Below are 25,456 nucleotides of genomic sequence, written 5' to 3' on the forward strand. Positions count from 1 at the left end.
ACAGAACACGTTATAAAGAGAAACGTTTTTCGGGCGTAAAAACCATCGACTGTATTGAGCAGGGACCTGTGACGTGTCTGACTCCAGATGTGCGTTTTTCAAAAGTCTAACCGTAAGAAGCGTGGGGCGAGTTTGGACTTGCAAGCAACGGATCCTCTCTCCTAATTTAAAGTTTTGATGTGTCCTCCCGTGAACGCCTGTGTTACATAAGCCTGCGCTTGGAAATGAAATTGTGATACGCGCTCATCCGCATTCTTCTTATCAGTTTCTAGGGGCCGCAATGTTGGTGCTGGTGGGAATCGTTGCTCTGCACATCACAACCATCATCATGCTTCTGGTGGCCACGATTGACAATGTAAGAAAGCTCTGTTATACTTTTGGGGGTTTTTCTGGGTTCACAGACATCAACCAAAAGCTCCTTCACAGTTTCACTGCAAACAAAAACAAATCAAACACCCCAGCCAGGCATTTAAACCACGAGGAAGTAGCCAGGAGAGGAATGTCACTGCATGTTTTTGACAGTCAGTGTTGCAAATCTTTAACACCTCCATAAGAACAGGTTCAATGGTACTCATAAAATCATAAATGAGCTCATGTGTGTGAAAACTGCTGATATTAAAATCTGCAAAAACAAATCCCAAATGATCATTTCAGTGAACAAATGTTTCTTTTTTTTATTCTGCTCTTTCAATCTGCATTTATTCTTCTCCTCAGGCCTGGTGGATCACTGATACAGTGTCAACAGACCTGTGGGGCAAGTGGGAGTTGACAAACTCAGACTGGCATTACTTTAACCAGAGGGACTCCCCAGAAGGTAAACTCCAAGCAGGTTTGAAAGGCTACATCATTTGCAAAGATAGAAGCAACATAAAGGATGTTTGGGAAGCTTTATCCAGGACCATGCAATAAGTGTCTCTAACGGAAACATTGATGCTATTAATGGATCAATAAGTGGCAGTAATGGTGTAAAATTCAAAGTAAACGTGGCTGAAAGGTTAACATTTTCTTGTATCTGTTACTGTTGAACCCTGACTCACTGTGTGTCTCCTCTGTTGTGCTGCCGCTGCAGAGTTCCTCCAGTCGGTGCAGGCCACATCGGTGCTGGCCTGTGTTTTTGCCATCCTGGCCCTGTTTGTGTTTCTGGCTCAGCTGTTCACCCTGCCCAAAGGCCAGAGGTTCACCTTCACTGGCATTTTACAGCTGTTCGCCTGTAAGTAACCCGGGGTCAGATGTGATGTGCGGCCACAGGAAATAATCAATTTACTTACTCCTGAAAGCTGTATATACTTATAAAGGATGTTTTTTTTTTTAAATGCTTGACTGACTGAGATTAACAGCACAATAAAACCTCAGTGTTTTTTTGGTTACCACCCAGCCTGCAACATAAAGTGGCGATTGAATACAAAGCGTAAAGAAAAGTAGGCTTTTTATGTGGCTTTTAAAAGAAAGAAAGAAAGAAAGAAAAGTTTATATCTGGGTGATGGGTGGGTGGGGGGAGTCACCAGGCTTGTCTTTTATCCTGAATTAAGAGAATGCACCACCCATAAACCCTTGCACTGTCACTGTGAGACCAGTGGTGATGTAAAAGGGCGGAACAGTTTAAGACTCATATTTCTCTGCAGCTGAATCATTTAGTCTGATAGCTTTGAACTTAAAACTTGGCGGCTGCTTCCAAAATAAATGAACTAAGACGGAGAGGCAGAAAATGGTGGCTCTTGTTTTACTTTTGTGGTTCAAACTGCGTGTGATTCCTATCACTGCTGTGGGCATGTTTGCTTTCCAAACTGGTTCATGCATATAATAGTGTGAAAACAAACGGTTAGTACCTTACTTCTAAATGTTTGACAGCCTTCAAGTTTGACTTCAGTCGTCATGATTTAACTTGCCTTTGTGTTTAGGTTTCAAAAGCTTTTGTCTGTCAGTCTGCCGGGAGAAAACATTCCCAAAGCATGCTGCTTCAGTTAGAACAACAGCAACTAAATGTTCTCACAGCTGAAGTCAACAGCTGCTAATGTTCAGATTTCAGTTTACTATCTTGTACAACAACAAAGTATCTAATCCTCACATTTGAGAGGCTGAACTCTGCAAATGTGAGCCATTTTTGATTTACAGTTCTGAAATCAGTAGGGATGCACGGATGTAACAGTCACGCTTTCTACACACGAAAGACCTTTTTCATCTGAAGGAATTTCTGCTCATTCAGAGATAGTGTGATACAGGGCTAGAAACTGTGCACTGAATGTTTATAATGCACATTTTGTTGCTTAACTGGCATTTGAACACGTTAGAATTTGACTTAGTAGCTCAACTCCACTCCTCATATCTATGGGGTGTATTCTAAGATCTGTCCTTCAGCCTCAAACTTCCATCCTAAAGGAAATTTGGACAGAAAACGATTACACGCAATAAGACGAAGTATACGGTTACCCTTTGAGAAAGCATATTTGCTTAAAAGCTCACACAGGCACACACAACACACAGATCTCAGACTGAATGAAAGCCTCTTGACTAGCAAGTTTCTTCTTGAATATGTACATTTCCCTCGCCTGCAGTTCAGTCGAGGACAGCTCGCCTCGCTCCTTATTAGAGGCACAATCTTGTCATGAGTTGTCACGAGTCATATGTTGAGTTGGCCCAGGTTATTAAAACACCATCCATCCATCCATTATTTTCTATTATACCCGCTTTATCGAATTCAGAGTTGCAGGGGGGCTGGAGCTTATGCCAGCTGCCAATGGGTGAGAGGCGGTGTCCACGCTGTTATCACAGAGACAAACCAGATAAAACACCCATGCGCTCACGCCCACTCATGCAGTCAATCGAGTTAGCTAAGGTGCATGTTTTGGATGGTGAGAGGAAGCCAGGGTACCCAGAGAGAACCCACACGTGCACGGGGAGATCATCCAAACTCATCACAGAGACGCCAAGATTCATTGACTCTTGCTGTGAGGCGACAGTGCTGAACACCACACCTTCCTGCGGCCCTTTATTAAAACACCACACCGCAGAAAGCCTGAGGAAAGAAGGTTGAAGCAACACATCGTCCAGCTGGCTGCTCAAAGTGACGTTGTAACGCTCCGTTAGATATCAGCTCGATGAACCTCGGGCTTCTCTGTCACACCAGGCCTCCGTGTTTTTGGTTGCGTTTTTTTGGGGGTAATCTGAAGAACTTTTGCTGCTTTTAACAAAAGTTTGTTGTTGTAATACCGGTGCCTTCAGGGACAAATGGAATGTGGAATTTGAAACTTCCAAGCATCACTAGGCCCAGTAATTCTTTTCTTAAATGATTTATATAACTGCTGATGGCAATTTGCTTCTAATTGCAAAGCAAAAAGCAAGAGGAAAAGATTTTTGATTTCCCTCTTCTGAGACACGACGAATATACTATGATTCAAACTTGAATTTGGGTGTAAATAAAGATGAGGAGGCTGGATATTTGCACTCTGAGCTGGGAGTGGGATGTAGAAATCCAATGCAAATTTTAACTGCTCACTTAATTATATATTTTCAGACCAAGGAAGCCTAATGTTTGTGGGCGTTTTTGAGTTGGTGGGACCTTCAGATGCACAAATACTGTGTAAATTGATCAGAAATGTGTTTTATATGTACATACATATATAAAATACTCTCAGTCGACAGAACCAGTGGGGCACTTTGACAGCAGTAGTTAGCCCTATGGCCTCTCAACAAGAAGGCTTCGACCAAGAGGTAATGAATAGAGGATGTTTTTTTATGTGTAATAGGTTCTTGCTCTTAGGGAAAAAAAAAAGAAAAGACAATTTCTTTGCTTTGAAAACCCAGGCCTCACCTCTCTCCTCAGCGGAGGAAAATGTTTTTAGTTTTGAACAAATCACGCTGTGGGTCGATTATGGACGATCACAGACGACGCTGCGGCGTAACAAACTTACACCCAGTACAACAGCTTTTTGACATGTTGTGATGAGTTTATATCGCCAGAGAAATGGAAAAGGTGAAGCCGCCTTGTTTGTCATCCCATGACTCATGACTGCTGTGGAAGTACTTGCATTTGTTCGTGATGCTTATCTTCTAAGAGGGAAGCTAATGGCTTTCTAATTGCCTTGTCTGGGTGTAACCCCCCCCCCTCTCTCTCTCCTGCAGGCCTGTGTATAATGATAGCAGCCTCAATCTACACAGCTGAGCTTCACACCAATGAAACAACAGGAGGGTACGGGCACTGCTACATCCTGGCATGGATCTCTTTCGTCCTCTCTTTCATCTTAACGATCATCTACCTTGTCCTGCGGAAGAAGAGCGAGTGAGAGGATGAAAAAAAGAACGAGGGCGGGGTCACGTTCCTCTGTAAATGGGGTGGGGGGGTGGGTAAAAGGGTAAGGTGGACATCTTCAGGACTGTTCAGAAACCATCTGCAGTTTGGGACACGTGAATTTGTTCAAATGCTAACAGGAGCCAATTTTGATATTTTCAATATAGTGAATTGAGTTTAAGAGAGTCATGATGAAAAATGTGCTTCCCCTTACTCTCAGCGGTGCAACCGTAAACTTTTTTTTCTTTGTCTAGTTAGGATTAGGTTCGGCGAACTGAGCCCAAACGTGCCAGCGTTTTTAACGGCGTGCTTTAAGCATTTCCAGAAATACTCTAACTTGCCGTTTTGCTGAGAGATGGCAAGATTGTCACAACTCTTTTGAAAAGGAGGTAGAAGAAAACTCAACAGGGACTTGATGCTAACACTTTATGCTCTGCTGACAGGCTGCTGAGTGCAGTGTCATACTTGGCAGACGAAAGGGTGACATCAATCCTCTCATCTGCTTTGTTTAAAAAAAAAAAAGTGACCAAACGCATTCCCACATGTTACTATTTTTCTTTTTCTTTTTCTATTTTTACAAAGTGATGTGAGATCACGAATGCCTTCAGAGACAGCCCTTGCGAGGTACTTTGGCCTAAAATAAGTACTTGTCATCTGGTGTAACACGTAGTGAAGCAGACGGTTACTACGGAGATGGAACCCGCTTCCGTGCTCGGAACAATCAGGAAACTCAAACCTTGCATCACAACACCGATTAGTTTAATTCATTTATCATTATTTTACAACTGAGGTGTAGTGTATCCCTTCTCAGTCTATGTACAATGTAACCATAATATTTTTGTAGCATTTTGTATTGAGTGTTTTTGTTTTTTTTAATCCAGGTTTGATTTTGTGTCTGTAGTTGGCTGCTATCATTTTGTACAAGTGAACATTAAGTGATCCAGGGATGGACGTCAGTGGTGTTATATTCCGCCTCGCAACAGAAATATGCATTAAAAGGAGTGTTTGTAATAATATTGGAATTGAAGCCATTTCATTTACTAATAAAACAAATTAAAACTCATGAGGGTTCAGGTTGCATCTATTAAACCACTGGAAATACAGTCATTGTGGAAAGGCTTTTACGCAATAAACACACGATCCGATCCAGTTTTATACACGTCACTTGAATTAGTAAGCAAGTAAACACAACATTAGGAAAATTATGCTTGATTTTTATCGCTTTCTACACAACTCGGTGAGGGCACAGTTCTGCATTACGTGCAAGTTACAACACCCAAGTCTTGAAAGCAACCCTTCTTCAGGCCTTACAACAGACCCAGTCAGAAGCAGGAATGTTCCATGATATAAATTATTGTTCCCAGAAGAAGTGAGTAAGAGCTGGACTGTACTAAATGCCTTGACCAGACGGTGTTATTCGCTCCTGAACCACCAGGTGGAGGAGATGATTCTGCTCGGCTGTCAGGAACGGCCTGCAGGGAGAAAAAGCACACAGAAACGTGATCAGTACGGCAAATGAATAAACAGATGAAACGCTTCCCGATCGGCATCACATGATGGAAATGGTGCATGCTCACCACAGCTCAGTCTGGAGAGACTTGAGGGACTCTGTGTCTTTCTCCTGACACGCCATCTGCAGAACACATCTCCCGTTACACACAACACTGACAAAAAAGGGACTGCAGATTCAGACGAGCTTGTGGAGGTCTCAGTCTTCCGAGCGCTTATTTTCTCAAGTTGGATTCAGAGTGTTTTTGGTTCATTTAAAAAAAATACGCAGGGATAAGTCTGCAAACACTGACACCACAAAAACATTGCAGCGTGGAAAAACTATTTTGCTGCCAAAAGACAAGATACTCAGACACATTCATCACTGTCGTGTGAAGGCTCGGAAATGATCTTTTTTTGTGCATTTTCAGAGGAAGGAGGGGTGATAAAAACCCTGTGAACTGCACAAAAGCGTGTGGCTCATGAAACTCACCACAATAGACTGCAGGAGCAGGAAGACGTTCTCAGGCAGGAAGGTCACTGAAGGAGTGAAAACATTCCCATTTACAACAGTGCAAGGAAGTGTTGCTCACTTGATTCATGAGACAAGTTCTGAACTCTCAGTGAGACAAGCGGAAATCATTTACTTTTTTCCATTTTAAAAAAGGAAAACTGAAAAGTTGAATACTGAGGAGCGTGTACCTTGACTGTGAGGGTCAAAGGACTCCCATGCGTATCTCTCCAGGGTCTGAGCGTGTTCTGGGAGCAACTTCTGAGGCGGAGGCTGCACACAGGAAAAGCAAGGCTGGGTCATTAAAGTGTCGCCGCACCGACAAGCCAACATGGGATGTACTGTGTCCTTTTATTTTATTCACAATTATAGTTTTAACAGAATGCCTCATAATGACATTATGGAAAGAAGAAGCTCATCATGCATGTAAGTACGGCCGAAATCATGCACAGACTTTGTCTTTAAGTTACTTGAATGGTGATTTTATCAGATGACGCTGCGGTTATAAAAAATCAGGATTTTATTAGAGCAGAGCGGCAGTCTGGAAACTCTTTAAGTGACTGCACGGTGACACAATCTGAATGGGCTGATTTTCAATCACAATTCAATTCTGATGCATTCAGCCATCTGACAAAAGAACAGACTAATGTGATACTGAGAGTAGCCTTCTTGGGTTTTTGGCTGTATTGATGAAAAAATGCTTTGTGTTTCATCACAACTGCCAATAGAATTCCGAAATACATCTTTATAATTAGGAATTTAATAATGACAGGCTTGTTTCATACATAAGATCAAATTATTTTCTACTCCATTTTACTATGTCAAACAATGTTTGTCTTTATAAATGAAATGAGGAAGAATCTTCAACACACTTACCTCAAGCAACATCAGCAGTAGTACTCTGGAGATTTCACATTTTGCCACAATGTCCAAAAATGCACCTTTAGGACAAATGATGACTAGTCAGTTTTCCACACTGTCACAAGTCAGTGTAATCGAGAAACATTCTACAACAACTTTGATCACTGGGGATCAAATAAACCTTTACGTCTCTACGTGAGAGTATTCTGCAGATAAAACTTTCCAAAGAGCCTCACCGACAGGGGTGGTGGTGCCTGGGAGCTGCAGTCCTCTCTCCTGACACATCAGCTGCATCTCTGTGAACACCGACAAAGCACCGTCGTAGTCCCCTGCAAAGAAGCAAGAGGTAGAGTCAGACAACATGGGTCAAATCATCCAATACGCAGCACAAAGAGCACAGCCTGTCTGAACTCACGAGTGAGGATTTTACAGGTGGCCATTTCTCCCATCGACAGCAGAGCTTCAACTGGCGTCTGCGTCTGTAACTCTGCAGCCCTCTGAAAGTGGACGATGGCCTCGCCTGGTCTGTTCATTTCCTATTGATGTATAGAGCTTTAATTAATTAAGATACCATTTGGATTACATATGAGCAAAAATATCAAATCAAAAATCTGCCTCATTTATCTTATGAGACAGCTTCAAGCTATGATCCAACCTTGAGTGCGTTGCCAAGTTCCAAACACAGGCTGGCTGCCATCACGGGCTGGTTCATCTCAATATACACCTGTAATCCATTTCCACATCAGCATTCAGTCACAAAACAGGAATGCAGTGAAGGATCTATTCTGCAGACCGTGTCTGTGCAGGCATTCCAGAATGTACTGTGCTGTCGTCACCAAGCTGAGATTGTTATGTACCTTGATGGCAAAACTGTAGCAGTTGAGTGCAGCTTGAAGGTGCTCATCAAAGCCCGGGGCCTGCAGGGCTCTGTTCTCCTTCTCAGACGAGAGAAAGAGTCGGGCGGCATCGGTTAGCGCCAGAGCTTCTCCAGGAGCATTGAAGAGAGTCTGCTCACACCTGCAGCCAAGACATTGGGAACGTGCGACAGCATGTGGATCACTGTTAGAACTATAAAGTCCCAGGTAAACTCTGGAGCAATAAGGACAACCCCTGGACTATACTTTTGATCAGAGATCATTTAGGTGAATGGTTCTCAATCATTCAAATGCAGTTTTTCTCCATCTTTTGCTGCTCTCGCGTTCAGAGCGTCTCAGACCTTAATGGGTTAAGTTAAAAATTCAAACATTTTCTAAAGTCCGGTTCTCATAAACAGGCAAAGATTCACAGAAATATCGTATGATGCGAAGGGATGAATCTAAACCACATGGACAACTGGTTTCTCCACTATTGTCAAAACTTTCCACAGAGTCTTAAATTTAGAACAAGGCCTCTGGGATTTGCTCGTAGTCCGCCAAAAAAACAACTATGAAGTCAGGCACATTGGTCTCAATTTCCTCCACAAAAACTCGGAAACACACCATCTCAAAAAATTCCATTCGATTCCAGGCTAAGTGTGAACAAGCGAGTGATCGCTGGTCTTTTTTCCCCCCTTTGTAGCACATTTACTTCATCATTAATTAAGGGCATAATAAACCTTGATCATTCATCTGCTGACAAACAGTTCCCCCCTTTCATTCAAGAGAAATACTCCCATCTAGCCACTTCCAGTCAGCTTGTATGCTGGGAACAAAAAAAAAAAAAAAAACAGAAGACGGCCAACAAACTGCTGCATTCACACTTCATCTCTCTCCGTTATTTTCTGGAAATTTTACGAGGGAGCTGGGTGGAAATCTCCGCAGGAAGCTCAGAGCGATGCTGTGAACATTTGCATTATCAGCGTTTACCCCTTCGGAACATCTTTGGTGGATTTCAGGACTGGAGTACACACGTGGAAACACTATACATTCTCAACTTTCATGTGCCAAGTCCAATATTTGCTTTCCCAACTTACCAGTTTTCTGTAAGACGTGTTCCATTTTTATTGTAATTCTAGTCAGGCCATCAATATCATTCAATATGTACCATACAGTAACGCTGGTTTACAGCATGCAACGTGATGAGATAAGATAAACGTTGGCTCTTATAAGTGTTCACTCACCGAGCTATGGCCAGGTTACAGAAGGCAGCATACTGAAGGCAGTCCTGCTGCTTCAGCTCCTTTGCCAACTGACCTGGAAGCACAAGTGAACATGGTGAAGAACATGAAAAACAAAAGTGAACAGGGAAAAAATTCTGATGGCATCTGCTCTTCATTATCATGGTGGAGAAACTGGGTGAAGACTGGAGCGGCATCATGTCATGCTTGCTGTATGTTTTACACGTATCAGGACACAACACTGCATTAGAAAGTGTGAAACAATGCACAACTTGAGACAGATTTGTGAAAAGAGCAACACTCACTCTTCCAGAGATTAAAGGGGAACTCCGGTATTTTTAAACCTAGACCTTATTACTGGCATTAAATACGTTTATGTACTCACCGAGAACAGTTTGGCGAAAGTCGGCGTCCATCAGAAGCTATTTAGACAACTCACAATAGGTGTATATCCATATAACGGAGTGAACGGGGCAGGGACGATGCAGCCTCTAAATAAGACATTATCTGTCTTTATTTCACCAATACTTTAAGAAGAATGAAAGAACGAACGTGTACTATAGCTCTGTTAGCACATAGCTACTGTTATGTGGCTACTTGCAGCAACAGGAGAGCTAACGGAGGAAATTCTACACACACCTCTACTGGGAGGACTTCATCGACACGCATGGCTGCAACACAGCTCATTCACTCCGGTAAGAACGTCCATCTTACTCAAAGTTGTCGTTCACGTTGCCAAAATCTGATAAATATCCTGCTATGTAGCACAAAAGTAGCAGTAGCAAACTCTGCGTGAAGTTAGCCGACTGTCACAGAGAAAGGAGTAAATAAACTGTGCTCCAGGGGGGCATGTGGATGAAGTGGTCCCAGTAGAGTGCCGGTGTAGAAATCCCTCCGTTAGCTCTCCTATAGCCACAAGTAGCCACAATGTATTTCATGCCAGAAATAAGATCAAGGTTTAAAAATACCGGAGTTCCCCTTTAAGACACCTAAATTGAAAGAAAAGAAAAAAAGAAAGCGGACACAAAACAACCACAAACCATGCAATTATAAATAGTGATTGTGTGTCACATCTACTCTTTTTTTCCTATTTAGCTTCCTTTCCTTGAAATTGTATGTCTCATTTGGATCATTGTCATTTTGGGGACTTAAAATACATTTTTTCTTGTGGTGAGACTGCATCTCTTTGTAGTTGTTATTTGTCTCATTCTGGGAATTGTGTGTCTCTTTGGGATCATTTTTCATCTCTCTGGAGCTGTTTTTGTCCAATTTTGATTAGCTCTTCAGTTACCTTCCAATGTCTTTTAGGTAGTTTTGTGACCAATTTTTTGTTGTTGTTGTTTTGTGTGTGTGTGTGTGTCTGTCTCTCTCTCATATATATCTATATATATATATATATCTATATATAGATATATAAACCTGTGGAAAACATTGTACATCCCATTTAGGTTGTACTGATGTTGAAAGTAAATCATTCTGATTTAGTGTCACATTTAGTGTCTTATTGAAGTCTTTGTGGCCAATTTGCTTCCTTAGCACAGGCAACGATTTCATTAGAACCACTCACCAAACTGCTCACTCGCCTCAGCCACATTAGGCTTCCGGAGAAAGCGTCTGCAATGGAAAAACAAAACCTTGTTAATTCCTGGTGTATCGCAGCCAACTTGTTCAACCTTAAAGTTGCTGAACGCAGAAATAATTGCGAGCTCTTGTAAGCTATTGGCTAACATTTATTAAATGATAACGGTGCTGTTAATATTTAACGGACTTGTACTAAAAATATAAAAACTCTCAACATGTTATCTGCATTATATACTGCAGGATATGTGCACTTGCGGGATGCGTAAACGTTTATGACAATGACAGTAATAGCACCTAAAGAGAAAACAGTTAGCGATAGCTTTATCTGTTAGCGCTAGCTGTAACGTAATTTAGCATTCAGGGAGTTACGCTAATCCTGATATTAATGCCTAGCACTGTTTGAAATATTATATTTATAGTGTAAGCCTTACTTACTTTTTCAGTTTGTTGGATACGGCTCGGTATCTCGCCAGAAAATCTCCCTCTGCAGCCATAATCAACACAGCAAAACAAACCAGGAAGTTCCACTGACAGCAACGTTGGCATTGGCTAGTAGAAAGTAAACCTCAAAATTTCATTGGTTAACGTACATGGACGGTTCATGTCGTAGAAAAAACACGGGCAAATTATTCTTCTCATTTATTAAAACAATTTACAATGATTATTACAATAGCACACACACACACATATATATACATTATTTACAGCATGAAAGTAGTTTCATTGCAGATTTAAAACCTACCATTAGTCCAACACATCTTTAAACAATAAATTAAATCTCTAAACAGTGTATAAATGACGGATAATCAACCATAACTTTATTAAAATAATGTTATTGTGCTAATGATTTATTAAGAATTATTCTCTGTACAACAGTATAACACATTTATGTGTAAATTGTATGCTTCAATTTGTTTGTTTTGTGTGTGTGTGTTTTTTATTTGATATTTACAGATTTTGAACTCAAGACATTTACTCACAACAGATTATATTAATGTTGTGGTCTGACTGCTTTCTTTGAAGTAAAGACTGCAAATGCTTTTTCTTAGTGGCGTGAATGTCAACAAAAAAGCAAATCCTCAGATGACGATACCAAATATCAATATTAATAATGAGTTTTTTTAAGATTCAAAAGTTTTCATAAACAGACTCAAATACGCCTTCATCCTGGTCTTCTGCGGGTTGCACCACCTGTACGGGCAGAGTTAAAGGCAGCTCAGCAGTTGCATGTTTTATTATGACATTACACAGAAAAGTCAGCTGTGACGACACATCAGAAGTTTACCAACCATCTTTGGGTGCTCCTTTTTCTTAGAATTTGCTTTATTCTGGTCTGGCTCTGTTCTGGCAGCTGAGGGTTCCAACACATCATAGATGGACCTGGGTCGAGGCTCTAGGCTCTGAGAGAATTTCTCATGTCAGTGTCCAAGAAATGTCAAAAATGAACTTGTGAATTCAAGAAAAAAAAAAGGTGATGGCAGCATTAAATTAAAGTGAAATATGTCTCTCTAAAGTATTAAGGTATTAAGTATTAAGGTGCTTACAGCATAGAAAGAAGTAGATTGAGCTGTCGTCACAGCCATGTTTTCTTTCTCAATCTCCGTGTCCCTCCTTCTTTCTGTCTTTTGCTTCTGTGCTTGGTCAGCGGTGTCACTCGCAGCGTTCCTTTCTTTCTAAGAAATAGATGTTTTAGAAGAGGCTTGATTACTACAGGTTGATAGGAGACTGTCTGCTGTTAGGCAATTGTTGGCTAATTGTAAAAGCTCTGTCTTCTGACTAATCTTTTGACCTTTACATTGAAGTACTAGAAAACATAACTTCCTCTGGAGCTTCAGAAATGCAGTTACACTTTGTGTGAATGTTACATCTTTCAACATGCTGTTTCTTAACTCCTGTGTGGGACACATCTTACCCAATGTCCTCTGAAGACATACACCGAGCCGACCACACTGAAGACAAGAAGCACACCAGTGAAGACTGCCACTATGATCTCTGGGTAATCCAGCATCACCAGCCCCTCCTTGCTTTTACCTGGAAAACACACATTAAATGTCAGTCTGTGCTGGAATGCAGAGGCTGACTGACAGATTCCTTGTCAGTCAAGAATTTATTCCACTGGGAAAAATATTCAGGAAAATAAAAATCCCAAAAGTTTCTCAATCTGGGGCCGAAGACTTGTTTAAGGAACCAAAGAATGAATTTTGGAGGTGAAAAGGTTCACAAAATTTCTTGAAGAATATAAAGACAAAAACGGAAATCTGTAAAGCAAAATTGAAGCATTCAAGAAATCATTTGAGCCCTGCGGCTACTTAATAACAGGACAAAGACAACATGCCAAATTAAATTGTAAATTGTTAATCGTTAAAACTGCGAATGTTATTGTTGTGAAAAACATCTGATCATTCTGGATTTAATGTCAGTGACGCATTTAATTGACAAAAGTAATCACGACAAACTTAAAAGTCAATATCGACTGAGCTTCCTTATGGCTATAGCACGCATTTAATCTTATTTAATTTCTTCTTAGGAGGAAATATAATGATATTCTGCAGTCGCCTGCTCTTAATCACAGTGTCATAAATAGGCTGAAACGTGCTGTATGAAATGCAAACAACGTGGATATTGTGGAATTTGCTGACTTCATAAAGTAGGATCTTAAAAAAATCTGCAAGGCAACAAGGAGGCCTCAATAAAAGATGCCTGTTGAATGTGATCAATGCAAAAAGGACGATGGCTGTATAAGTTCTGAATTAAAACTAATCTGCTATGTGATAAAAAGTGTTTTGAAGCTCAGCAGTTTTCAAATTATGAGCCCAGTTAAGAAAATGTATAAATAAGCCTGTGGGTATATTATATAATTACCTCTATTCATTACAACGGCAAAATGGACAATCACTCAAAAAGAGCTTAGCATGTGGAAGCCTTTGTGAGCCTCAAGAAAATAAAACAAGAAAGGAAGGGAAATGCGAGTACCTGTACAAAAGTTAGAGTAAAAGGAAGCACAAATTAAAAAGAGGAAAAACAACAAGAAGTAATGAAGAGTCATAGATTCATGCAGGTAAAACATGTGATCTCTTGTGGTTGTGAGCGCTACTGCATGTGAAGAGAACAATTCACTCCATTAGGGTGAAGATCACATTGTAAAAAGAATGTTTTTTTTTGTTTGTTTGTTTTTTAAACCTAACCAGCTTCCTTTTTGTGGCTGTAACCAGGCAGTTTTAATGTCTAACGCTAACCAAGAGATGTTATTGCCTAAATCCCACCATGACGTGACAAAGTTTTGTCATAACCAGCAAAATGGTATCCATAAGGATGATTATGATTTTTCGTCTTTGTAAAAAAGAATGCATTTTAGCCCCAATATGATTATTTTCTAACCCAAATAGTTTTGATTTGAAACAAACAATGTTAGTGTCAGAAATAAAGTTTGTTACAGCTGTCATATATTGGTGTCATTCTCACATTGAATTAAGGCACGTGATTGAAAGCCCTGCACTTTATGCCTTCTTAAACCAAATGCTTGAGAATGAAATCTTATCACGTGCGGTAATGCTCGTATGAGAGAGATTTCTCTCCTGCAGCTTGTTGGAGCAGTACTAGGATGTCATTATGGGTTGAATTTAAGGGGAATAACAAACACTCTTTATACTTGTTTTGATTGTGGGACAGGTTGAATGATACAGAACTATGAGGTTTCGGACATCCAGCAAAGTTTGATCATTGGGATTTTGCATGCTGAGAGGGGGATTTTGGCCAAAGGCACTCAGATTTGAGTGACCTTTCACCATGTAGTGCTTCACTTGTGAACCCTACAATGTTTCATTTTACCCATTACTGTCCTTTGTGACAAAGTCACATGTGGAGGAACTCTTCTTGCTCTGATATCGCCAAATTCCTTATTTTCACAGACATGAGGCCCTTTACAGGAAATTGTTATTGTTATTACTCTTACTGAAAGTAATGACAAGTTACTACTTTTTTAAAAGAGAAGTGTAAGAATTGCAATAAATCTGTTTTTCTCAAACGTCACAACACTTTACTACAGAATCATTGCCCTCCTCTTTTTGTTCTCACCTGTCACTCGTAGAAACCAGGACACCTTGGCAGTTTTATATTTGCAGCAGTATCTTCCTGAACTGCTCAGGTTCTTCAGCTGCAGTAGCAGGTTCTCTTTGACCGGCTTAAGAGTTGTGGGGACAATGGAAACGTTATATATAGGTATTTGGGAGGGACCGAAGCAACTCAAGTAGTCCTGAGTTTGGTTTGCCGGTTTCTCCAGTGTACAGTTAATTCTGAGATCTTCGCCTGGGAGGGCCAAAAAGACTCTGTTTTTCAGGGTAATCACTGCGAAGGGACACAATGGACATTAATGTTAGAGCTACATATTAATATTAATAAAAAAGTTAATAAACAGAGATTAAATTAATCTGTGAGAACAAGGTAAAACTACCACACGAGCTGGAGCCAACATGTCAGATGTGGAGGTTTTCAGTCTTTGCATCATCAATACCATAAACTCTGAAGTCTTTAAGCACATACTGATAACAAACAGTTGTGACAGTTATGGTTCTGATAAACAGATCAACTAAAAACATCTACGAAGGGCAAGACAAAGACAAATATTTCATGATCATGGGAAAAAAAATCACTGATTACAGTAAATGTGATGCTAAAGAAACACGTCGGTGTTACTTGACCACCGGAGACCACAAAAACCATACAGCTCGTTTGTTTTCTCAGTCAAATATATGCTAGTTAGAGAATAGCTTGGATGGCTTACCTGGTGTTCCCATTCCTGTACACACAGAGGGGAGCGCGAATAAAAGTATCCAAGTCAACATTAGGGAAAGATGGCCGAAGTGTTGAGCTTCCATTTTGTGTTAGTTTCAGGTGTACGCAGTCCACTTTGTTGAAGTTCCTCTATATATTTCTGCTCACTGTGTCATGGTGACCAAACTGCAACAATGAGTTTCCTGTATGTAGCAAAACCAACACTTCCTCAAAACGCTTTTTTTTTTGTTTCTTTTTTCCCTTGCAGCTGACACAAGGGAGGATATTAAAGGGGCCACAACACAAATGGACAGAACATTTACAACTCTGACTGCTAACATGAAAGCCAGGACACAGCACAGGGACACATCCACCAGAGGACGGTCTTGAGCCTGCTCTGTATCGTGTTGGAAAGGAGTGTTTTTGGCTGCTGTGTGGGTGTTTCATCAGCTTCTGGAGGTGAAGCATAGTGCAGTGTTGGCTTTCCTCCACAGTGAGACAGTGTTGGAGAAAAAACAGCCACAAGCGCGTAAATCCTCTTGTGTTGTGTGTGTGTGTCTGTGCATGTCTAGTTGGAATTCAGCTGAAGGTGACAAATTGCCTGTTGTTAATTTGAACCAGCTGTCGACAGAGGGGTGACGCCGTCAACGCGGTAACTCTTTGCTGAGTGGGGCGTAAAGATATTAAGATGCCGTGCTTGTTGTTATTTAATTCCATTTGTTTGTCTTATTTTCTTTCTCTTTTCACTCCTCCTCTCCAGTTGACGTTTTCACTATTTTCTCTCTGGCTATACAATCAGGCCAACTCTGACCTCACTTCTGCTTCAGCATGAAAACAGACACTGAGAGCTGGAATAACATCTGGATGCCAGTCAATGAAGAACAATTCATTCCTGTACTTTGTGTCTCCCCTCCTTCTCGGGAAGTGAGGTTTATAAATCTTTTACTTACACGGTGAGATTCGCTCTTAAGTTGAAAGAGACACAATTCAAAACGCATATTTTGATAACAATTCTCTTAAATCTTTAATACCAATGAGGGAATATTTTGGGGATTGTAACCTGAGTATAAAGCGGTCAAAAGTAATTTTGCTCAACTGTGCAAGAATCTTTTAGCAATTTATTTATGACCATCTAATTTATGCAGACTGTAGACTTTGCAATGTTTCATATGGAAAATGTGGCATCTTTGACTCCACTCTGACATATTGAATGTTTCAGTTTCAGTCATTATCTCAGATAGGTTTAGATTTCTGTTTAGATTTATTTTTCTAAATCACGCTTTTTAAGAGATTGCAAACTGGTGCAAACTTCATTTAAAAAAAGGCTTTTGCAAATTAGCTTTCATTTGTTCAACCTATTTTCTTTGCCCATGTCATCCTTTTCAGAGTCACATGGGGGCTGGAACCAAGCCCAGTTATCATAGGGCAAGAGGCAGGATGCAGTTTGTAAGGTTGCCACTAAATCACATGGCCAACAGAGACAAACAAGACAAGTTAGATTAGTCTAATACCAATCAACTTTGGATCATAAATGAACCTAACATATATCTGCTTGGACTGTGGGAGGTAGCCGGTAGAAAAGCCACACAGGCACAGGGAGAACATGCAAACTCCAGACAAAAAGAACCCAACCTAGATTTGAACCTCAACTGTTTGGCAATAGCGCTGACTACCACACCTCTGTGTGGCCTGCAAATGAACTTCTATCAGTTTAAAAATGGGAATACATGTTCTGAAAGCATTCCCAAAGAAAGTTCTCATTGTTTCTTTTGTAAACATTCAAATATACTATAATATACTTACATTACCAAGAGTATGTGGCACTCGATAGCAGGGATGCACAGATATATCAGCCTAACATCAGCATCGGTTGATATTCAGCTTGTTGATCGATGCTGTGATGAAAGGCTGAAATACTTACTGTTTCGCTGTTTTTCATATTGTATGTTTTGCTGTTTCCCTGATATTAAAGTAAAAGACAAATGGCAAAAACAGTTGATATCAACAATTGGCTATCGGATAAACGGTGCATACCTTCTAAATAGGCACGCGCAGATATATTGGCTAAGATTTAGTTTGTTGACCCTAATCAGCCTATCAGCAAATAGTAACAAATAGCTAAAAGTCAACCAGTAGTGTCCTATATTTGTCTAATGTGCACTGATTTTATTGCATTGACTTTGCTCTGAACCTGACTAAATGTACTCACATTTAATTTTGTACATATATATATATATATATATATATATACAAACATATATATACAAACTATCTTTTAACATGAAAAGTTGTAATTAAGTTTATGTGATAGAATCTGTGCTCAATAAGAAACAGTGTACTGAAGGACTGAAATACCTACAAACTGTTCAGTTAAAAAAAAAAAAGCTTATTTAATTTTTCCCTGACAATGAAAGGAAAATAAATGGCAGAAACTATCTGTATCAGCTACCAGCCATCAGACAAATTACTGTGTTTGACATTTGTATCATTGTTGGACCATAATTTCACAATCAATGCATTTCTAGAACTTAGTTTACATTATACTATAATTATTGATGGATTAGGTTATAGACCTATGTTAATGCAGCACCAGTTAAAAATGATACTGATTTTAAAAGCTTTATATCCTGCTAAAGAGTCAAATTTATGGTAATTTCTCTGATCATTTGAATCTCTAATGTAAAGCTGAAAAGTATAAGAACTTAAACTTTAATGTAGGTGTAAAGAAATCTAGAAAATGCTATATAGGTAACATGTTGTTGTCAGCAGCTGCATACTTCAGGCACATGCACTTAAAGTACTTTTTACTTTAAGTAATTAAGTTTGTGATTGTGGGGTATTGCTTTCACCCACAGTAAATAAAGGTTCTGAATGTCATCCATCACCAGTGGATGTTTTACATGTTTTTGAAAAATGATGACTGACATATGGAGATTTCAATGTCTCTGGTGGAGGAGCAAACTACTTGCTATTCTGTGGCCAAATAGCATACTTAGGAAATGTCTTCCCAGAAATTCACCAAGAAAACGCAGAGATCAATATTGAAAGAGCATAAATCAGACATACCGAACAAAAGTGCTCACAGTATATACCATCAGCAGTTCCTTCTTGACTTAGGGAAGCAGAGACAGATTCAAAGGATCAGATTTTTTACAGAAGTTTTGAGGAATGCATAGCACAAAAATTCAAAAACTCGATCCTGCAGCAGTGCAAGATTACAGCCTCTGACATACATGTACCTCAAAGGAGACCACGAATATAAGGAGAGACCAACACAAGGTAAATCAGAAGACTTATCTGAAAGAAGAGGATGTGTCACACATCTGGCAGTAGCTGGATTGTAGAGTGCATGTGCGTGAGAGAGGGAGAGTGGGAGGTGGGCGTGTATTGAGGTGTTAAGATACCACAACTCTCGAACCTCCACAAATTAAGACTTTCTTCAAAGGGGCTCAGAACTGGACCAGCAGCACTGTCCTCATACCACAGCTGTGAGCCGAGGTAGCACAGAGCGTTAGAGAAAACATAAGTAGAGAGGACCGTGTCACTGACAGACTGGAGAGAGGGACTTTCTGCTAAATCTTGAACTCTCATCATCACTTCAGATTGTGAGTATTTGTCCATTTTTCCAAAGCAGTGTCCAGCCAGTCAGATTTCTACAACCGCAACGTAAGTTTGAAAAGCTTAAAATCTAATTTGAGATCACAGAATATGATCACAGTTAATGGAGAGTGACTGGTTTGTGTCCATGTGTGTTAGGGGAATTCAAACAAGCTGCATGAGGTTATGACATGACCGATTCACTGTGCCTTTAATCGGCTTCCAAATCCCATGAAAACAATTCTGATCAAAACAATGAGTCATTGGCTCATTACTGTCCAGTGTGGAGTCACAGACTTTGTCATATGGATCTAATCCATTTTGTTTTTGCTTTAGTTGTCCTCTTTTCCTGGGTCGCTTGCCTGCACCAGTGTTTTTCACTGTGAGACGTGGACAGAGGAAAGCAAAGAAAAGAAAAGAAGTTTGAAACCCTGCTTTACTTTGCCAGACTGTACTGCTGAGGTCATTCTCCTCTCAGAAAAGACACAGGCATCCAGCTCTTGGAGGAACATTGCTTTATTCTCGTTATTTAATTGTTTTCACACAGCTAGCACAATTAACAAGTGTAGGTGTGCTGTAATCTGTGTCTCTATTGGGGCCAAGCAGCAAAACTGTGTGAGGCACCTTAAGTGTTTCCATTTATTCTCCATCATCGCTTTCTCTTTGCCATTTATAGCAGTCCCTTCAAATGTGGAGCAAAAAGTTGTGAAATCTGGAAAACAGCTTGAGTCCCCAGATTGCTTCCACAAACTTTCACGCCTGCATCACAAGCACTATCAAAGTTTGAGATGAGTTTGAACATTTAACGTTTGAAACCAAAACATGAGATACTGCTGGCCCAAGGTGTGCTCAAAGCATTACATCAACTACTACTACTCTGCGAGGTTCTTACCAAAATGGGCACAGATGATCAAAACTTAAGGCATTGCTCACTTGCAGCTATTGATATTAGTGGTGAAGCTGCCAAACAGGAAGTAACATCACATTTTTTTTTAATCCTTATTTTATGTCACAGATGGTCCAAATCATCATTCAGCACCCTTTGCATTCAATCTATTCATCCAAGCAGCGGATGTGGAGTTAGCTACATCTGCCACTCGTGCAGTACTGGTTCACGGGGGCAATATCCCAGTCCTCTGTCTAACCCAAAGTCATGGTACATGTCCAAAACATTTGTCCTGGGAGGCATCTAAAAGGCATCTTAGCTAGATACTCAAATAACCTCAACTGGTGAACTTCATTGTGGAAGAGTAACTCTATTCTGACTAACTGACCCTTACTAGTCTGACTAACTACTGGCAATGCAAACCAAGCTTTCACTCTGGTTGTAAGAAGGCCAAATAACCTGTTCAATCCCAATACTTCATACTCCTGAAGCACCTCCCAGAGGACACCGTGAAGAACATGGTCATCGGCCTTCCCTTCAAAACAGAAAACATTATTGTCTAATGTCTTACTCTGTTTCCTACATAAATACAACTTAAGTTTTGATTCCTCAGTGGGTCAGAACGTCAATGCTCCCTATGTGTTCCTACGTGATGTTGTCCAGTTTCCATGTCTTGTTAGTGCTGAGTTGGCAAGACACACTTAAAAGGAGTGAATGGTGACCATCCATGGACCTTTGTGACACTCTGAACACCTTCATGATTGAGATCTCATGTTCAAAAGTTATCCTGCATAATTTTCCCCCCAGTCATTGTACTTCTGTACTTCCCTTTCAATTGTGATTTGTTTTTCCAGTGTTCTCACAAGTGAATGGTTTGGGTTATGGCGTTAAGAGTACTTGTGTTAGTGTTAGAATTAATGTACATCTACATATTGCACTTTATAATTATGGATTGTGACACTACAATGCATCAAACAGCTTGACAGCCACACCTATCTTGGCTGCTGATGTTGTTCAAAAATGAACTTTTCCCATGAGTGCTTACAGCCACGCTTTGGACATGATTAGATGAAGTTACCATGGTGATTATGCCCTGCTTGGCATTTGGTTTAGACACATGCAGGAGAGTGAAGATACAGTGTTTCCACATAAAATATTTGAAATGCAGTAGCATCATTCAGGAAATCTAAATACATATCCCACAGTTGTGTATTTTATCACTACTTTACACTTGTGCACATGATATTTGTGTTTGTATTCTCTCTTATTTGTTCTTTATCCTTTTTAATTTGCCTTCTGTATTCATAAAAAATAGATTTTATCTGTTCATTTTCAACAGAGCACACATTAAGTTTTCTTTTCTTCTTTTTGTTCTTCTTTTATAAGGAAAGTGTCTATCTGCTCTTCATGGCCCCTCTATATCTGTATCTGTTGTTGGAGCTGATGGTGGTTGCCATGGCAACAGGGGCCCGTGCAGCCAGCGAGGAGAATGAACTGGATTATGGGTACTGGAACTACAGAGAGGGAGGTATAAATTTGCCAGCCGGTGTTTGATCTTAGCCGTATGGTCCAAAGATACGGGGCCTGTAAATCACTGAGTGTTTGAACCTGTGAACTGTAGCAGCTGAATGAAATGCAGAAAACTGCACAGATGAGTTTCAACTACTTGGTGCAGAGAAAAATGAGGACACCTCATGATTCCCTCAGGCTTATGGTGTCATGCTCTGGTTTCAGCTGACAGTGTGAACGTGGCTACAGTGCGCAGTGTGACCAGAGTTTTAGACACCTGGGGAAAACGCATCTTCAGTGAGATCAAGACTTTGCTGCACTCTCAGCCCAGCACGCTGCTGCCCGACTACTCCAGGTAACTTATATCACCCATGAAGAAGGTGTCTTACTTATGTCTTCTTACTTTTTAGAAAATAAGTAGTTCTTATTTGCCTTTTACAATGTCTCCTCTGTCAGCCATTACCCAAATGTTCGTCTATATTTCAATTTACAAACCATACACCTATGACCCAGTACTTATAGTTCCAACCTAATCTTGTGCCATAATGTAAAAAAGCGGACAACCGGTCAACCGGATAAAACTTTGCATTTTCACAATAAACACTCAAAATTTTACATTTACTACTTTTTCTGTTGTCTGACTGTTACAGAGATACAGCTTCAATTTCAGTTTAGTCAGCACATCGACGCATTACATCTCCATATGTGTTGCTAGCATTCACTTGGCTACAAACACACACAGGCTGAGGGTGGCAGAGGGTGCTAATCCAGTGGCATATGCGACAGTGAATATCTTCATTCAAGTTCCCTTGTTTGAGACTCATCCTGCATATTTTTAGTGGTCATCACACTTTTCTACTGCTTACCCACTCATGACACCTTAAACTTATCTTGTGCTCTCACCTGCAAATATTTGCAATCATTTAGTTGTTAAAAATACATGGTTAGTATCAGACTAAATATGAATGGTTAGATCTTCATGTTACTACTTATATGCCTAAATAACTGTTTCTTTGCATTTTTTCATTTCCTCGAAGCAATAATAATCAGAATTAATGCCTTTTTCACAAATGGTTGTGGGGACACTTTATGATAAAAGTATGGAATTTTGAAAAAATAAGGTCGTAACAGATGCTTTCTTTTTGCATTACATACCTAATCCAAGTTTCTGAGATGGTTTAGGTAGGTTCACTTCCACTAATCCATTAATTGATAAGACAGAGTAAAGTCGGTGAAAAATGTGCTCTATCAAATGGTAGAGCAGGTGATTAAAGGGTTAAGACTTACACATATTTGTTTCTACGCACTGCAACTCCTGCCATGCCATTTGAAGGCTGCCCAACAGAAAACAAAAGTCTTGGAATATGTAAAAGTACTCACAATTTACAACTATGGACTGCGATACGACAACCCGTTCTTACGAGAAAAACGTGAAACAGTCTAACAGAAAAATGATGAATTCGAGCTGATGAAGACAAAATCTGTATTTCTTTTGTGCCATCTAGCAGGACTTTCGAAGTACTGCATTTTAATAGGACACATGTTCAGCACATTTTATGTTTAACTCAGGGGACGGGACTTGTAAACCAGACACATTCCTGTCAGGGCTGACCATTGGAGCCTCCAGTGCCGCAGAAAAACAACGAGCAGTATTCAGCTTTAGAGCATCTCCCTCTGCATTGGAAATCTATTTAAAAAAAAGGGCTGTACTCTTGATCAAACATTTTTGAGGAGTTGAGATGACAGTGTGTTGTCTATTTTTTCAACATGCCTGAAATTAAGGTGTAAATAAAGGGCTTTTTGTATTTTCTAACAGAATTGCATTCCCAAGCATAAAAATAAGTCCATAAAACTGCAATTAAATGATGAAGCCTGACACATAGAAGTGTGTGGATCTACAACCCTTGTTTCACAGAAGATGGAAAGTTGTATATAAAAACAGAATATAATGATTTTAAACCTGATATTTCATGAAAAGTAAACGAAAACACATAAAATGACATGCTCATTTTAAAGATGATGGAAGTTGTTTTAAAAACAGAGCAACAACAACCTGCTGTGTATCTACGAAGGCAACATGCAGAATGATATGTCCAAGTTTTGGAGAAACATGCTCCTATTCAGACAATGTCTCCTACAGGGAATGCCTTGCATATTCAGCAAGACAATGTCTAACCACATTCTTTTACCACATTACAACAGTAAAAGTTTCCAGCATCTGATGCTTTTTGTGATGAAAAATACAGCAAAGGAGACCACAAACTGTTGCGGAGCTGAAATCCTCTATCGAGCTAGAAAATAAAACCTTTGTTACTACAGCAACTGGTCTTCCCTGTTCCCAAGTATTGACAGAGTGTGGTTAAAAGAAGTGGTGATGCAACATGTCTCTGTAGCAGCATTTTGCAAACAGCAACGTTTTTCTGTTTCAACATTTGTTTAGTTGTTTTTGCTATTTTACTCTATAACTCAAATTGTCAGAGGAAAGGGGATTTATGTAAAGTAGTGCCAGAAGTGGGCCACCAGTTAACTCAACTGGTTGCGCAGGTGCCCCATATACAAAGTCTGAAGCTCCTCAACATGGCCACGCCGGGTTTAAGTCCCAGCTTATGCCCCCAGCTGTATGTCATCCCCTCTCTCTGTCCCCATTTCTAGTCAAGCAACTTTCCAACAAAAATAGCACCAAAACTCATAGAGGCAGTCACCATTACATAGTAATTTAGTGAAGGCAAATTTAAAAGTTCCTCCTCTGACTGTATTACGTTAGCACATATCTTAACCTGAATCTAATCTTAAACCATTTCCTAATATGGTAAACTGTTGGTGTCTGTCTTTAAATGTCATCATGTACAGGCTATAAATAGATCCCAATCTCTCTGGCTTAAAATGCTCCTCATCAGCTGTTTATTTATACCACACAAAGATAGATTAATTGGCAAACTAGTAAGTTAGTGCACATGGTTTTCTGCTGAAGAGAAATGCTTTAAAAGAAATAAGAGACTTAAGAACTAGATATAAAAGGAACAAAAAGCAGAAGATTTTGAGTAAGAAAACAAAAATTATTTTGAAGAAAGCTGTTGATACAGAGGAGACAACAATTGCAAGACAATGTGACATATTAATAAGCTGCCCATCTGATTCATGTTTAGCTTTGACACGTCTGATAGACCCGAATTCATCACGTATCATGTGAGTGGTCTGATGAGAGACAGTCGAAATGTTTCGACACATGAAGCTGAGCCTCCTCTGGTCCTCCTGCAGGGTTCGCCCTCTGTCCGAGTCCGTCAACGACCTCTTCAGAGAAGTCTCCCTTCTGCACCACCGCATCACCGAGCTCTCTCATCGCCTAGCAACGCTGGAACCGTTCCTCCGTCGCCACGGCTACCGTGAGGAAGACATGGAAGAGGCGGGAGGCAGCAAGGCAAAGAGCCTTAAAGGGGAGGTGGTGCGTGCTGCCCGGTATGACCCTAGGAGCAGAGTGAGGGCAAGCACGCCCAGTGGCAGCCGGGTGGTCAGGAGGAGACTGGTGAGAATCCTTAAGAACAAGGGAGGGAAGCAAGTTCAGGGGGAGTGAGGAAGAAATAGATCGAGTGGGGAGAAGGGAAATTAAGAGAAAGTTATATTAAATAGGCTAGTGTTTCTGTTTAGGAAATAATATGCATTGAATACCCTGGGATAATGAATGATGCCTTATGATGTGTATTAGTCCTAAAAATAAGATGTCTTCTTTATTAAACTCCCCTTTTCTCAGTATTTCATTGTTGGAACTGTTCATTTCAGATTGAAGTCATTACACTTCCTCCTTCTTTAACCCCATCTATGTGTATTCCTACTTCAGTCAGTTCCTTTGGTCATTTCAAGCCTTAAGGTTGGAAC

General features: G+C 40.2%; 4 protein-coding genes across 4 annotated transcripts; 2 read left to right on the top strand and 2 right to left on the bottom strand.

Moving 5' to 3' along the window:
* The first annotated feature begins 265 nt into the window (after nucleotides 1-265).
* On the top strand, nucleotides 266-4,315 carry emp1 (epithelial membrane protein 1). The gene is made up of 4 exons (XM_072383857.1): nucleotides 266-355; nucleotides 715-814; nucleotides 1,070-1,210; nucleotides 4,120-4,315. Exons 1-4 carry the CDS (start codon nucleotides 281-283, stop codon nucleotides 4,278-4,280), a joined length of 477 nt encoding a protein of 158 aa, XP_072239958.1. The 5' UTR covers nucleotides 266-280; the 3' UTR covers nucleotides 4,281-4,315.
* A 1,033-nt stretch (nucleotides 4,316-5,348) lies between these two features.
* f8a (coagulation factor VIII associated) lies at nucleotides 5,349-11,352 on the bottom strand. The gene is made up of 12 exons (XM_072383350.1): nucleotides 11,257-11,352; nucleotides 10,808-10,854; nucleotides 9,244-9,316; nucleotides 8,003-8,162; nucleotides 7,801-7,869; nucleotides 7,561-7,681; nucleotides 7,382-7,474; nucleotides 7,161-7,225; nucleotides 6,476-6,557; nucleotides 6,267-6,313; nucleotides 5,863-5,918; nucleotides 5,349-5,757 (listed from the first exon to the last, which is right to left on the bottom strand). The coding sequence occupies exons 1-12, from the start codon at nucleotides 11,313-11,315 to the stop codon at nucleotides 5,676-5,678; spliced, it is 954 nt and encodes a 317-aa protein (XP_072239451.1). The 5' UTR covers nucleotides 11,316-11,352; the 3' UTR covers nucleotides 5,349-5,675.
* A 175-nt stretch (nucleotides 11,353-11,527) lies between these two features.
* nfam1 (NFAT activating protein with ITAM motif 1) lies at nucleotides 11,528-15,806 on the bottom strand. Its single transcript, XM_072383858.1, has 6 exons — nucleotides 15,602-15,806; nucleotides 14,896-15,165; nucleotides 12,734-12,852; nucleotides 12,366-12,494; nucleotides 12,111-12,221; nucleotides 11,528-12,012 (listed from the first exon to the last, which is right to left on the bottom strand). Exons 1-6 carry the CDS (start codon nucleotides 15,693-15,695, stop codon nucleotides 11,950-11,952), a joined length of 786 nt encoding a protein of 261 aa, XP_072239959.1. The 5' UTR covers nucleotides 15,696-15,806; the 3' UTR covers nucleotides 11,528-11,949.
* A 3,096-nt stretch (nucleotides 15,807-18,902) lies between these two features.
* LOC140305094 (uncharacterized) lies at nucleotides 18,903-25,333 on the top strand. The gene is made up of 4 exons (XM_072383859.1): nucleotides 18,903-19,196; nucleotides 21,461-21,602; nucleotides 21,809-21,938; nucleotides 24,842-25,333. Exons 2-4 carry the CDS (start codon nucleotides 21,482-21,484, stop codon nucleotides 25,152-25,154), a joined length of 564 nt encoding a protein of 187 aa, XP_072239960.1. The 5' UTR covers nucleotides 18,903-19,196; nucleotides 21,461-21,481; the 3' UTR covers nucleotides 25,155-25,333.
* The last annotated feature ends 123 nt before the right edge of the window (nucleotides 25,334-25,456 follow it).

This window comes from Leuresthes tenuis, unplaced genomic scaffold (genome assembly GCF_036924035.1).
Source record: "Leuresthes tenuis unplaced genomic scaffold, fLeuTen1.0.hap1 SCAF_4, whole genome shotgun sequence".
In the NCBI taxonomy this organism is placed as follows: Eukaryota; Metazoa; Chordata; class Actinopteri; order Atheriniformes; family Atherinopsidae; genus Leuresthes; species Leuresthes tenuis.